The sequence below is a fragment of the Strongylocentrotus purpuratus genome, unplaced genomic scaffold (genome assembly GCF_000002235.5).
Source record: "Strongylocentrotus purpuratus isolate Spur 01 unplaced genomic scaffold, Spur_5.0 spur5_scaffold_6, whole genome shotgun sequence".
Taxonomy (NCBI): domain Eukaryota; kingdom Metazoa; phylum Echinodermata; class Echinoidea; order Camarodonta; family Strongylocentrotidae; genus Strongylocentrotus; species Strongylocentrotus purpuratus.
Genome location: NW_022145612.1, coordinates 37391239 through 37407117, shown reverse-complemented (window position 1 = coordinate 37407117; position 15879 = coordinate 37391239). Strand labels below are relative to the sequence as shown.

The window sequence follows — 15879 nt, the reverse complement described above, 5'->3', positions numbered from 1 at the left end:
GCAACAAGTTGAATTACCTTTTCAAATAAGGAGTCCCATACAATAATGGAAAATAATTTAAATTTGAAACACTGAGCAAGAATGTTGAATTTGTGAGAAATTGAGGGGGAAACTGGTGCTATAGAAGAAGCCACTATCATCATCATCATAATTATCAATATTCAAATTATGTTTCATTAAACTCCACAGTTTATCTCCATAAGATGGATGTTGAATGAATGAAAAAATAGATCATACCAAATGTAAAAAAAAAAAAGAAGAGAAGATAGACTTACTGAGGGTCCAGTCTCTCCTGAAGGTCCGGATGGTCCAGTCAAACCTTGAGGTCCCTGGAAGATGAAAATTTACATAATAATTATTTCTTGTACAGATGATCATCACTTATTGTGTTTTGTATAATATATATTTATATGTAAATATATGAACATATGAATATTTGTAAAAAGCATATATTTAATACATACAGTTTCAAAACAAATTTTTTAATCACTCATGAATGCCTGTAAATTTGTTTAGCTTCTTAGAAAAAGAACATGATAAAGACACAATTCTTGAAACAAGTTACTAAGGGGTACAACTTACCCTTGATCCTGGGGGTCCTGGGGGTCCACGTGGTCCGGGGGTGCCCTGTAATATCAGAAGTGAGAAAAAGGCATGTTAAACAAGATGATATTTCTTTTTCTTCATTTCTACTGAATATGAAATTCATAACTCACCTAGCAACACAACAAATCTTAACACAACTAATTTAAACATAAATAATGTAAACACAAACTACCAACATTTTACTTAAAAGATCCCACAGACTCTAAATTGACACTTAAAAACAATTCCTAAAACCTTGAACAGAGCCTAGCCCTGTGAGTCTCTGGCTGTGTCAATCCCATGCGGTATGCCATCAGCATAGTCTAACAATGCAGACACCGTTATGCACAATGACTGACAAGGGCTTGTGCAAGCAAACTATTTCATAAAGGCATGTACATGAAAGAAGAGGTTTTAAGACTTACAGCTGCCTGTGCTTGTGGGTATTGGTATCCAGCAAGAGAGGGTCCCTTGTTGAAGGATGAGGTCTGGGCGGATGCAACCAATGATCCTGACTTTCCTGGTGGTCCAGGGGGTCCAGGGATACCTGGCAGACCAGTCAATCCATCCATACCAGGGTTTCCCTACAATAATAAAAACACATACCATTACCATGACATTAATAATAACAACAACAAAAACCATTACCATAACATTAATAATAATAACAACAACAAGGATAATATTGAAAAATTTCTGTTTCAAATAAGTTGATACTTTTTAATATATTTTTCATGCACAAGTTGATTATTTATGTATTCATCCATAAAATCTGAATGAAGATGAAATGAAATTCAAATTTGGATCTCAAGATAAGTAAGCATCACTTTATGCTACAGGCTGTAGAATGGTATGGTATTAAGGATAGTTTATGAAGAAAAAAAATGCTATTTGAGATAACAGCCAAGAAAACTTACACGGGGTCCATTGGGTCCTGGTGGTCCATTGTTACCAGCTGGTCCAGAAGGTCCCTGTATAAGAAAAGAAAAAAATGCAATTATCAATAGGGATTCCTATCATTAAGTCTACCTGCAGCCAACCAACAAGTAAACTTTACAACTTCTTGCAAAAAAGAGAAAAATAAGCCTCCTCTGACACCACCTTTGGTGGCGGAGACATAAACATGAGGCTAAAGTTGAGCAGGTTCACATACTCATAGAAATAACACTGATTTCTGTTTTTGTCTTTTATTACAAAGAAACGAAAACTAGGACACACATTAAGAAAATCAAAAGAATTGGGTGTTTTCTACAATAATTCAAAAAATAAAGTTAAAGACTTACGGATGGTCCAGGGGGTCCAACTGGTCCTGGTAGACCAGGGGGGAAATTCTGCATGGAAAGAAAGAAAGAAAAGAAAGTGAGAAAAAAACATGAATCATCGTTTGGTCATCAAACAAACAAGCATTTCATGTATCTTGAAACATAAGTGGTATCCATTTTTCAGTGAATTCTTTTTAGGAATGCTTATGTTACTTCTTATAATGATTAAAGTTTAATAGAGTACATTCATTTTCTATTATTAAAAATAGGAGAGAAATGTTGCCAACTTACAGCACTATTTATATCGGCATCACCAGGTTCTCCTTTCTGTCCCTTGTCTCCGCGAGGGCCTTCTGACTGAATATGTGAAAAAAGGGAAATTATGTATTAGTAATATAATCATAATTCCTGAGAATCCATTAATATACTGGAATGAGTTAGGCTCCCTTAATAATGAATGTACAGACTACAGTTTCTAATGAATGTCCGCAAGCAAATAGTTAATTACGTAAGATTTCGAGAGCAACATGTATATATATAAATATATATATATATGTTTATATTCAAATAGGGCAATTAATGCAAAAGGTATACATATTCATCATTTCTGTTAAGGTTTATATTCCAGCTCCTATGTTACAAATATCAAGAAGAAAGTATCAGAAAATAACCCTTTGCCATTTGGTTTGTTTAGCTTATATCTCACATTTTAGCTTACATTAATACTATGAAAAGATAGGTTGAATAATAACTTGCACTTACATACTGCCCGGCAGCTGATGATGAAGAATAGAAAGTAAAGAGATGACACATGAACGAGAGAAAGGGAAGAACAAAATATAATTGATTATTTATTTCTTAACATTCAATGGAAAAGCATATACAGTCACATGCTTGTTTTACCCTATTGCCTCTAAGTATACTTTCTCCATAGTGTCACTTACTCAGATGACATCAGTATTCATGCAAAATACTCAATTGCATGCAACCTGAACAAAGAATTCTCCTTTGAACCTTGATAAAATATGGCAGAAGGAAAACTGTACGTAATAATTGATTTCACAAGGATGAAACCTATTGAATCAACATGCAAATTTGTTTGAGTGAAATGTCATGCAGGGGTGAACTGAAGAAAAAAAATATCTAGCTCAGTTTTCAACTAGGCCCAGGATCTGGTTCACGTTTCTGGTGCCACACCACTCCTAAACACCACTTACGCTTTTTGGCACATTCCAACCGCTCGCAAGAAGAGAGCGAGTTGGCCTGTGAGCCTGTGAAAGAGAATGTATTAGGGGCGTTCGATGCGCGGGTGACCTCTATACAGAGGTAGTTGCTGGCTGTGCAATCAAGTGTGTCTCGATTGACCCGGGTACGCATATCGTAGAAGCCGGTCCGGGAGCCTGAGAAGAGGGCTTGACTGGACTCCCTAGGAGTAAGTATTTCCTCTCCGAGGACAACCCTTTTGCCAGTGCCATCAGAGGTGCTGGTCAAGTAGGCAGACATCTGCCACATGTTTTCTAATGCGGCATCTGCACTCTGGTCTTGAGAATTCATGGTGACTGAGAAGAAGACCTCGTCACTACCATCGGTCAGGCTGCTGCTGGACACTGAAAGACGTGTATTGTCCACTACCACTCCTGTAGTCAGGAAAAAAAGAAATAACCAGGACTGTATCAAATATTTTGTTTAGAATAACATCATCATTATTTATTTAAGTCAGCATTTTCCCTCTTACCAGGGGTTACAGACTTCCATGCCTTGATGACACTCCCACCCTCCACTTTTCTTGTATTGAGCACCCTCCTCATTTAGACCAACCTTACTGCTTTCTTTCTTCAACAGGTTCATGTTAGGTAGATGTAGCTACATCATCCAGATTTAATTTCTATTACTTAAACAATATTCATTTCCTTTGTTAACTGAGATGACATTTCTAAACATAATAATAGAAAAGGTAACGTTATTTTAATCTGTCTGCTACAATTAATTTTTTTTTTTTTTTAAATCTTTCTCATCAACATGTTGGTTGGAATGATGCATGACTGGACATAGAAATATCATAACATAAAGCAATGGATTTTCACTCACCAGCACACCTAACATTGAAGCATTGAGTGAGAACTCTATTGTTAGGCACACCAGACAGCTGGAAGTTTGGCACAGCGTCACTGGACTTCTGAAGACGAGCGCAGATATACTGCACTTCATCACAGGTCAATCCTGTCATATCAAAAGTGGTCTCCACAGTTCCAAAGCGGAGCACGTCTTGGTTAGTGACAGCGACACTCTTCTGGTAGGTGTTGAGGTTGTAGGCAGTGCGTTCATTGTGGCGTGGTCCTTCCCCGATGGGGTTGTCACTGCCCCAGAGGGCCAGTTCCCATAGGTTGACACCACGGAGGGCTGCAGTGTCTGAAGCAGGAGCTGCCATCATATCAAACTGAAGGATATTCTCCCTCTTCTGGCTAATCACAGTTTGGTAGTTGGTGTCTGGGATTGTCTCAAGATCCATGAGCTTCACACCTGAGAAAGCATTGACAAAAAAAAAGATGTTTAAACCATATTTCAAATGTAGATAATATTTATTTTTAAAAGATTTAATGAGTTTTATCAATACTACTGTTTTCTGAATACGGGTTGTAAATATGATATGAGATAAATCCTCGCAATTAATGAGCTAATCTCTAAATTAATCGATTGATTTGAGTCTCACCTCTATCACATTCGTATTCTTTGCATCGTATAATGGTGTTTCCTCCTGTTGTTGTGGTGAATTCAAAGTCTGGTAGTGGTCTCATGCTCTTAGCAAACTCCAAGCACAGGTATCTGTACCCGCTGTCACAATTGATCTCATCCAGGTCGAATCTGGTGGCGATGGTATCGATGTTGAGCCTTTGACCAGCGACCAGTGGCTTACGAGCCTGGAAGGTGTTTAGGATCTGGTAGTTGGTGCCCTGCCTTGGACCCGTTCCGTCTCTACGCTTGCTGGCAAAGATGCCAACACGCCACATCCTTCTTCCGTCAATACCAGAAGCAGTTTCAAGTGAATCCACAGACATATCTATCTCCAAAACATCTGGTTGACTAGGGATGGGTTTACTTGATGTGTATGACCACTCCATGTCCGTCACAATGACACCTAATTAAAAATACAAATAAAACCATGTCATACAGAACAAAGACAAAATAGTAATACATCTACAAGCTTTATCCACAATGTACTGACATGTTTGTAGCAAGTGAAATGGAATTCAGAAACAAAAGTACTATCTATTTTACCATTTGTTACGAGATGACATACTTCATTGTCTCAGTGAAATTTTTAGGATAAAACATGAGCTCAGCTACATCTTTGACTAAAGAAACTCGAGAGAGAAATGTTTGTAATAAAAAAAATTAAAATGTTAACTCACCTCTACAAGCACCAGACGGGACTGGAAAACAACTTGTCAAAACATCTTCATTGGGTTGCGTGGTAAGAGTGAAATCATCTGATGCCTCTGGGTTCTTGGAAAGCACTGTACACAAGTACTGAACCTGGGAGCATGGGATGCTGGTCATGTCAAAGTTTGCATTCAAGCCAGAGAAATCTATGGTGTCTCCTGGCCTCTCTAAGTCTTGGTCAGCATGGTAGTAAGGAAGGATCTGCTCCTGGTAACCAACCCTCTGCCCCGTGCCATCAGGGTTAGTGCTGCCATAGAAGCCAAGGCGCCACAGCTGATCCCCGGTGACAGTACCACCTTCCCTAGCTGTAGAAACTACAGTGGCTAGGTTGATTTCGTTGACTGGTTCTCCCTCTCTTAGCCTGAAGGCAGATGGTGTTGTTTCTTGGCCTGTAATGATGACAGCTGTAAAAGAAGAGAAGAGATTAGTTATGGTCAAAGACTGCAACTAGTTAATGAATAAACAGTTATTCCTCTGAGTAATCCAAAGACATTTCATTACAACCAAATTTTGGCTCCAGTTCCGTGAAAAAGAACAGAATAAATTAGCTATTGTCAAATACTGCAACTAGTAAATAAATAAACAGTTATTCCTCCCAGTAATCTAAAGACATTTCACAACAACCGAACTTTGGCTCCAGTTCTGTGCATATTAAAAAAAACATAGACAGGCTGAATACTTAACCAACAAGTACAAGGAACATCTAGAGTTGAAGCTTACCTCTACATTCTCTCTGTTTACAGGACATCAGAGAGTCATCACCATCTATAGTCCTGAAGGAGAACTCTGGATTTGGGTTGGCTCCTTTGGAGAGCTCTAGACAGAGGTATTGGTATTGGCTGTTACAACCCAACTGCTCGATATTGAACCTGGTGTCAATATTCCTGAAGGTGATAGGTCTTGGTGGCATCACGGTTCGCCCCTGATTGTACAAATTCAAGATCTGCTGCTGGTGACCAAGGCGGTTGCCCAGTCCACGTCCGTTGGTGCTACCAAAGAGGCCCATGGTCCACAAGCCTGACCCATCAAGGTTTCGGCTGTTCAATGTAACATCTGCAGAAGCTGATATGGAGAGTGTCCTGGGCACAGACTCATCGTAGCTCCAGTCAATACCAGTGAGAATCACACCTAAAATAGAAAAAAATGATGAGATTATAGCAAAACAAACAATTCAAGTCTTTCACAGTGGGCATAGTGAAAAAAAAACTGCTTATCGACAACTTTCATGCAATGTATTTACAGTATGTACAATTTTATACATATACATATTTTTTGTATTTAAATGAAAAAGTACATCAACATAAATTGATCAAAGGAACTTGACATACCTTGACATTGTTGTGTCATATCTAGGCAGCTGGTAAGGACAGAGTCATCTGGTTCTCCCTGCAGGTTAAAGCTGACCGTTGCATCAGCATTTCTGCGCAGTCTGAAGCACATGTAGCGTGCCTCCGCACAAGACACATCCTGCATATTCACGTCCACCAGCACTTGGCCGTAGTCAATGTCTATTCCTGGTCTCAGAGGCCAGGCACTTTGTAACGGATCAAGGATATTAGTGTTCAGTGCCCCTTCTCGACCAGAGCCATCAGGGTTTCGGCTCAGGAACGAATCCACCTGCCACAGGCGGTCACCTAGGATTGGTGTGGATTCTAGACTTGTGATAGCACGCAGATCAACTGCAAGCCCATTGCGTGGGTTACCCTCTATCAAAATAGCATCACTACCCAGAGTAGATACCAAGTCCGACACAATTGCATCTGTAAAAGAAATGAAGAAGATGAAAGTATTGTTATGCCTTTTCCACAAAAAGGGAAGCACAAGTCAAAGATATTTAAATGCTCATTTCTGTTATATCATTATGTTTATTATTGTCTGTCATTGTTTATATTATGTGAAAAAAAATGAAAAATAAATTCACTCTGTATAGAGCTACTACTACTACTATACTATGAAAAAAATTGTGAGAACATATAATATATTTTGTCACTATAAATAGTATTGCCAAGATGGAGCCACTAGTTTGTCCCCTATTAGACATAATTTGAATTCCTCCTTTGAAAATTTTTAACTTACTAGAGTCACAAGCCATCCGTTTACAAGAAGTGATAGTGTTCTCTGCTGTGTCTCCTATCTGGAAGGTGAAGTCAGTGGAGGGGTTCCTGCCCTTTTTGAAATCAACGCACAGGTATCTGAAGTCTGTGCAACCAACAGAGCCAACATCAAAGTTGGTGTCAATGTTGTCTAGGAAGAATGGGGTGTCGCCATCAAGGGGTGTGCCCGCCTGCTCAGGACTAAGGATTTGGTCCTCGTAGTTGAACTTTTCTCCTGAACCATCGGGATTCTTACTGCCATACAGGCCCATCTCCCAGAGATCGTTTCCTGTGATGTCGCGACTGTTTGGGAAAGGCAGGAGGTTGGTTGTGATGGATATGGGGGTCTCCCGCCCTGGTATAGAATCATCAGCATTGTATGTCCAGTCAATGTTATTTTGAAGATGAACACCATTGCATTCAATTCTTTCACATGACTTCACAGCGCTTGGGTCTGGTACTATCTGGAGATTGAAATCCACTCTTGGAGATGGACCTTTGCTGAGTCTTGTGCAAACGTAACCAGCCTGTTCACAAGTAGTCTGTCTAAGGTCCACATTCACAGAGACAGGACCAAAGCCAATGGGGCTTCCAGGGTTGAGGGCGCTACTTGCCTGCTGCCGCGACAGCACCTGGTTCTGGACATTGAACTGGAGAGGAGAATCAGGACTGGGGGTGAGGTAGGCAGATAACTGCCACAAGCCAGGACTACTGTCCAGAGGACGAGATTCAGGGCTGGAGAAGACGGAGGTGTCGATGTCAACGGTATTCCTGATTCCTTCAGTGACAATAGGGCTACCAACAATATTGGTGGTCATACCCTGAAGCACAACATCTGAATTACAAAGCAGCTGCTTGCAGTTTACCAGTTTGTTTCCTCCACCCACAACATCAAACACAAAGGCCGGATCAGAGTTATCTGCTCTGGTGAACTCCATGCACAAAAACTGATATTCACCACAACCAATGGCACCGACATTGTATTCAGTGGGTACATTATTGAAGGTGAGGGGAAACTGAGGGTTGAGAGACTTGCGTTGATTCTGGGCATCAAGGATCTGATGGATTGGATCAAATGTTCTGCCATTGCCATCAAGGTTGTCACTGCCAAAGAGCGACATCCTCCAGAGACGGCTTCCAGTGAGAGGAGAGCTGTTTTCATCAAAGCGAACACTTGCCTGGACAGTGATCGGGCTACGCTGGTTGGGTCGTACCTCATTGGCCCGGAAATCCCAGCTCAAAGTTCTTGCAAGAACACCAGAGCAAGAGACTGCTTCACATCTCCTCATGGTTTCTCTCTCTGCAATAAGGTTGAACTCTACATTGGATCCTGAGTTCTTGTCCAGTTCTACACAGATGTAGTTGATATCCCTGCAGGTGACGTCTTCCATGCTATAGTCAATGGCTACTTCTCCAAAGTCAATCATGCCTCCTGGAGTCAGGTTGATGCTGCTCTGTGCACCACTCAGGACCTCCCCTTCAACTGGATTGATTCGCTTCCCACTTCCATCAGGGTTTCGGCTGCCCCAGGCACCCACTGACCAAAGACTGATGCCATTGATGCCATTTGAGTTGGGCGCACTGTTGGCAGTCATCGAGAGAACAATTTCATTGCTGGGAGTGCCTTCTATCAAAGAACCACTCACAAAACCGGTGTCAATATTTGTCAGTTCAACATCTGAAAAGACAAACAAGTAAACATCAAGATAGTAAATATTAATGATTGTTCCACCACTTTCATTAGCTCTACTATTCATAAGTCCTCAATGCATTCATTCATTGTTCCTCTCCTAATGTGGTTTCATAATGTAATCTTGAAATTCTAATAGTGCTTTTATCCAAAAACCCATATGAATTTCAATTCGATCATCAACTGCAGTGGTTGCATGATTCATAACACAATATGCAAATTCAAATACAAATAACAAACAACTCCATGTACAAAAAAAGACATTTAATTGTTCAATTACTTATTTACAGATAAGGTTTAACTTTGACATGCACTTTTCAGTGGTTGGAGTACTCACTTCTTGGGCAAGGCACCTTCTTGCAGCTCACTATTGAGTCACCTCCACTTGTTGTAAGTAGCATGAAAGGTGGCTTGGGGTTGGCTCCTCGTCCAAAGGTGAGGCAGAGATATCCCTCATGCAGACATCCAATCCTGCTAAGGTCCTTCTCACTTCTTACATTTGTAAAGTTTAGAGAGTCATCTCCTACAAGAAGGTTTCGACTAGCTGCCTTATTGCCTAGGATGTTGCCTTCCAAGATGCCAATGATATCCCCTCGTCCACTCTCCATGGTGTTACCATAGAGTGTCAATGCCCACAAGTTCCTTCCAATGACATCCGCTGACACTGAACTGAATTCAACTACCGCATCCAGCAAGATAGGGATGGGAGCACCAAGGGTGATGCCTTCAGGTGCTTGGTAGTGCCATATTAGATCTGAAGCAATGACTCCTTCACATGGTATGTCAACACAAGATATCCAAGCTTCCCCACTGCTGGCTGTCAGCGTGAATGGCACTGATGTCTGATCATTCTTTGAAAATTCTACACACATGTATCTGATTCTGGCACATTCATGAGAACTCATGTCAAAGTTTAGGTCAATATTCCCAAAATCTAAATTCTCATTTGGCACATAGGGCTTGTTCCTCTGACGTGTATCCAAGATTTGGTCCATTTGTCCAAAACGGGGTCCCACTCCATCGGGCTCACCACTTCCGAACATTGAGACAGTCCATAAGTCTCTCCCTTGGACACCTGGACCTATGAGACTTCCCTCCAGAGAAAACGTGAGTGGATTCTCTGGCCTTGCATCCAGAATTCTACCATTCTCCAGGGTCAGATGCAATTCATTCAGCATGACATCTATATATGCAAACAAAGAACAAAAGTATATTGAGTGGTGTTATGAGTACGAAGGACAGGAGCTATGGCTTCAACTTAACATAAGTGCTTGTGATGTTTAACTGTTAATTGAGGAAAACTAGGCAGTCCCGAAATACTGTCATTTACAATTTGAATGTAGGAAAGTAACTTACAAACAAAGGCTTTTTTCCAGCAAATTAGATAAGATTAAAAACCAGTAGTTTTCTTGCTCACCATTTTCACACTGCAGCAGTTTACAGTTAACAACCGAGTCTGTCCCATCCTCTGTAGCAAACTCAAAAGAAGGTCGTGGCCTGTCCGCTTGTCCAAACTCCACACACAGGTACGGGAAAGCACCGCATCCAATGGAACTCATATCGAATGTGGTCCTTATGTTGTTGATGTTGAGTCGATGTAACCCGTCTGCTGTCCTGGGATCGAGGGGCGTAGATGCCTCATTAGTTCTCAAAATCTGTCTTTTTTCTCCGATTCTTTGTCCTCTACCATTTAGATTTCGACTACCAAATATTCCCAACTTCCAAAGATTTGATCCAACTACGGAAGCCTCATTGTCCACAAATGATACCTCAGTATTTATAGTCAAGTCGCTCTGCTGACCCAGCACCACAGTTGGAGCATCATAATCCCAAGATAATGACCTTGCAGTTGCCACTGTGAATAGAAAATATACATTAAAAAATATTATTTCCTTGAAGCATATTTTGCATCAAAATAAAGTTATGCTTGCAGACTGTATGCAGTTTGAAATTGAATTATAAACAAATGGTAATTATGAGTAAGACAAGTTCATTAGTATTTATAATAATTCATCACTGTGGGGATAGAGATAATTTATATTTCTCTCTTACACTATTTCAGTATAGCTTAATTTTAAGAACTCCTACTTATTTATATATCATCTGTTTAGAGCCAGAAGGGTGCTAACATGAGTCACAAACCTTTTTACAGAGTTTAGCCCTTCTGGCTCTGAAAAGACGATATGTAGTTAAGTATTAGTACAAGGTATGTCAAGAAACCTACCTGCACATTGGTATGGTATGCACTTGGTGAGGACATTGGAGTTGGGAACAGGAACAACACTGAAGACAGTAGTGGGATTTTGACCTTTGCCGAGTGTCAGACAGACATGGGTGACTTGATTGCAGTCTTGGTTGGTCATGTCAATGTTCATAGACACCCTCCCAAGCTCCATCGGAGTGCCGGGAACGAGCATGGTGTTCTGCTGCTCTGGGGTAAGGATCTGCATTGTCTGAGCGTACTTCCTGCCCGCTCCTCTGCTGTTCTGGCTTCCATAGGAAGAGAGGGTCCACAGGTTCTGTCCTGCTACACCAACACCAGACCCGTTCACCTTGACGTACATCTCGATGGGATTGTCGGCTCGCCCAGCAACCAGGCTGCCTCGAACAGGGATGGCACTTACAGCCTCAATATTCACAACTGAAAAGATAAAAATATCCCAGAAAGAAAAATCACAAATTGGTACATAATCAGGCTACTGAAGATATGACCAGTATATGTTCATCATCAACAAGAAGAGAATGGATTCTTATCATGTTGCATATCCTAAAACAGAGGCAGATGAAATGTAGGTAAAGACAAATCTATTGGCTAGATTTCAAATGGGTGATACAAATAATGTTTTCCTTATTAGAGAAAGTATACAATGGTTAAAATGATGTGTTTCCATATGTAGGGCACATTAATCATTTTATTCAGACAAAATTTCTGTGAGGGTGCATTGAAATCTAATATAATTCTCACCTGCTCTACATGGCCAACCCTTGCATGTGATCTTGGTCATTCCTGATGGATAGACAGAGAAACTGAAGTCTGGATTGGGATTGTCCGCTTTGGTGAACTCTCCACACATGTAATCATAATCTGTGCACCCAATGGCAGCCAGATCAAACGCAGCCCTGGCAAACCGGAAGTTGATATCTCCAGCACCCCTCAGTGGATAGGCCGATTCAAACTCATTCAAAGTCTGTCTAACATAATTGAACTTCTCTCCGGATCCTTGGGCGTTGCGACTCCCGTACAGTCCAAGCCGCCAGAGATTCTCTCCAGATACATCACCGGCACCTTCCACAAAGTTTACTTGTGCAGTGATGTTAAGGGGATTGCGCATACCAGCGATAACATTCGAGGCTTGAAGTTCCCACGTAAGTCCTCGCAATTGAACACCTGCAACATCGATACCAGTAATCAATCAGTTTATTTTTGGCCAAAACAGGTCTCCAGAATTTTAATGATTGTGAAAAGCTATATATTGAGCTAGTTGTGATTTTCTTATTAACCACAACCGATATGACCAGACAATCGAGGTCAGAAGTGAGGAATCTGATTCATAGTGCACAAACAGTTAAATCATTCAAGTGCTACATGTACAAGCACTGTCAAGCAGGTTATGAACTACTTCCTCTTTCAAAGGACAGGGTTTGAAGATACTGAAGGCTGCCTTGATCAGACAAGTTCCCCTAGCTCTGCCCACTGACAACTGATGTCCTCCACAAAAACCCAAGTCCTGCACGCCACAATGACCAGACACTATACACTGCTCCTATGGGTATAAACACTTGGCCATGTTGGCATCTATTTGGGAAAATAACTATCATTTGAATCACTAGAGCTTATCATTTAAAAAAATCAGAGGTACAAAAGAAAGATGAAGTTGTAAAGAGCATCATTATCTAATCCAAAATGATTTTCAAATATCAAATTTCTTTTGATAGTTTTGAGGATCCTTCTCTCTGCATAGAGTGCGAATTGAAATGATGGGTTAAATTTATCCTTATGGCATGAAGATGTTCTGTGATACATGTAAAATTGTAAATGTACCTTTTCTGGCGCATGGAAATGTCCTGTGAAAATATATACTTTGTGAAATCTCTGAAAATGAGCTTGGGTTAAAAGTTGGACATGAACTGATTTACTGAACTGCTTACATAGTGAAATGAGCCTGGAATGAATGGGATCACCACAACTCTCACTCACACACATCAATACATATATATTTCTTACATTCTGTAAATAAACTTCTTATTTGGCTACTCACCTGAACACTCTGAGATGGGTGCACAGTCTGAGAATGTGGTGGCTTGGTTGGGTTTCCCTTTGAATGTGAACTGAGGATCTGGATCATTCCCCTTTCTAATGCGTACACAAACATAATTGATCTCTGAGCAACTGACCCCTCTCATGTCCAGCTCATATGGGACATTTCGAAAGAAGAATGGAGCCCCCCGCTCAACGGGTGTTGCTTCTTGATTCCTTGTCAGGGCCTGCTCTGATAAGGAGATTTGCTGCCCGACACCGTCGGCCCGCAGCGAGCCCCACACTTGGAGCTTCCAAAGACCAGTGCCAGATACATCTTGAGTCTTTCTGTTTAGCAAGTCTATGTTCACGTCGACAGGCACACTGTTCACTTGGCCCTCCGATATTGGAGCTGGATTGCTCAGCATCACATCCAAATTTGTGATGGTCACCGCTGCGAGATAAAGAGGAGTTGTGTCCATTCAGTCAACATCCATACCTTGTTGTTTATCATCCCTACCCCCTACCTAACTATCCTCACTAACCCCTACTATACTACAATCTGTCAAACTACCATGTCTTACCCCCCCCCCCTGTAACTTACTGCAACTACCCCTCCCATACTACCCTCCTATTCTACTCTGACTATAACCTAACATGACTGTGTCACAAACCCTCCCAATCACGAAAAGACTCCAAAAACAGATGTAACCAGGTTATTACATCTACAGCTTTACTAAGTATTTCCTAATTCTGTAGAATCCTGAACTGATCACTGTTTAAGTGTGTTAAGAAAGATACCCTACTCTTCAACCTACCTACTTAACTTATCCACATATTTACTTACAAATGCAATTAGCATGCAAAACCCAATTAGTTTAATTAAGGGAAGGAAGTAGGGGATAGGGAATGACAAGGGAGGAAGGAGGGGAAGGGAATAGGGAAGGTGGTGGAACAAGGAAGGGAGGAAAGGCACTGAACTGAACATGGAGAATGGATGACAAGAAGCTTCTAAAGAAACCATCTAGTGACATCGCAGTTTACAAGAACATTGGAACTTTGAGAAGAGAACCAATGGACAACATAATAAGCCAAGGAGTATGATATCTGGTTTCTCCATGTGAACGAATGATGTAAGGAGCAAATATCCAAGAAGCAACGTGGAATGACAGATGAAACAATGGCCCTCTACAGAAGTGAAGCTACCCAAAACTACAAAAGAAATTTATGAAACAAGAACTGGGATGATCTACAGAAATAACAAAAAAAGAATAGTTTAAGAAAACAGATGAAATAGAATGCAGGAAGATAGCCAAAGAGGGTTATGAGAGTTGAAGAAACATGGTAGTCCAATGGAAGAGAGAGAGAAGATTCATAAAGGACAGGATAGAAGTTCCAAGGAAGAATCATATGAAAGATATAAAGCTTCTAGCTTCCAAAGAAACCAATGTTTTCTGCAGGAAAATTATAGAATAGGAGGGGATAGGTTGCAAAAGTATAAGGAATGAAAGGAAAGATGGTTCACATAGGAATGCAGGATGGTGATAAAGGACTTGATGGAAGGTTCATCAGTAGCATTTCTGGCAACCAAAGACCACTCTACAGGAAGGTGACAGAAGATAAAGGGATATGAAGGTCCAAGGAAGGGAGAGATGGTTCACTAAGGAAGGCAGAATGGTTGATGAGGGATTGATGAAAGGTCCAGGAGCGCAAGGTCCGTTCAGCAGGGTGGTGAAGGTTTCTGGCTACTCAGGCAGGGATCGTACTTGTCAATCCAGACTCACCAATAGGACAGCGGAGACAACACTCTCCAGGAACTTGTTTAGGGTTGGGGCATTTGGGCACCTTACAGGTGTCAATCTGGCATGTGGTGGTAGCATTGTTGCAAGTGCAAGTGGTGCATTCATTTGCCTTCCACCTCTTGCCATGGGGTTTCAACAATCCACGGTACAGGCAGGGTAGGTTGTCGGCCTGGGCATTGTTGTATACATCAGCATTGAGCATGCCTGTGTGAGTTGGTGCCCATGCACAATCCATGCATCGAAGAGGATTTGGTGGGGGAAGGGGATCGTCAAGCATTGGGGAAGGGTATTGAATTAATAAGAGAATAGATCCATGCAGTATCCATACTATCATATTAAAGACAGCATTACTAATATATATACATAATATATAGGACATATTATTCAATCATTCATATGGTTTTAGATGGGAGATTAAGAGGAATGGGCCAAACTTTAAAGGGACTGGGAGGGGGTTTGTTACATTAAGTTGCTTAGATTGGGATATAAATGTGTAGATGCAGGAGATTTATAATAGTGGAGGGTTAACATTTGTTAAGAATTAGAATATTTCTCTTCCCTGGCAAGAATTACTACTATTAAACCCACTTAATATAGATTACTTAGTATTAAGTTTTAAAATAACTTGTTATCAAAGTGATTTCCTTGCAGATATCACATAACTAACTGAATTTAACAAAGGTATATATTAATCGAAGAAACTGCTTTTGACCTACAACTTAAGAACATTTGCCTAACATTTTAAATAAATGGACTTAACTAAAACAAT

General features: G+C 40.8%; 1 protein-coding gene across 5 annotated transcripts in view; it reads right to left on the bottom strand.

Moving 5' to 3' along the window:
* Positions 1 to 15879, bottom strand: part of COLP1alpha (alpha-1 collagen) — a 42365-nt gene that overhangs the window by 17030 nt on the left and 9456 nt on the right. For 3 of the 5 annotated variants that reach the window (XM_030999852.1, XM_030999853.1, XM_030999851.1), the window contains exons 2-20: positions 13331 to 13762; positions 12037 to 12459; positions 11296 to 11712; positions 10489 to 10926; positions 9409 to 10254; positions 7365 to 9059; positions 6617 to 7048; positions 6009 to 6416; positions 5258 to 5692; positions 4558 to 4983; positions 3936 to 4367; positions 3065 to 3484; positions 2610 to 2623; positions 2139 to 2204; positions 1869 to 1916; positions 1503 to 1556; positions 1011 to 1169; positions 583 to 627; positions 276 to 329 (exon numbers count right to left, since the gene is read on the bottom strand). In XM_030999852.1, coding sequence (XP_030855712.1) covers positions 276 to 329; positions 583 to 627; positions 1011 to 1169; positions 1503 to 1556; positions 1869 to 1916; positions 2139 to 2204; positions 2610 to 2623; positions 3065 to 3484; positions 3936 to 4367; positions 4558 to 4983; positions 5258 to 5692; positions 6009 to 6416; positions 6617 to 7048; positions 7365 to 9059; positions 9409 to 10254; positions 10489 to 10926; positions 11296 to 11712; positions 12037 to 12459; positions 13331 to 13762 — 7244 coding nt within the window. 5 annotated transcript variants of the gene reach the window in all.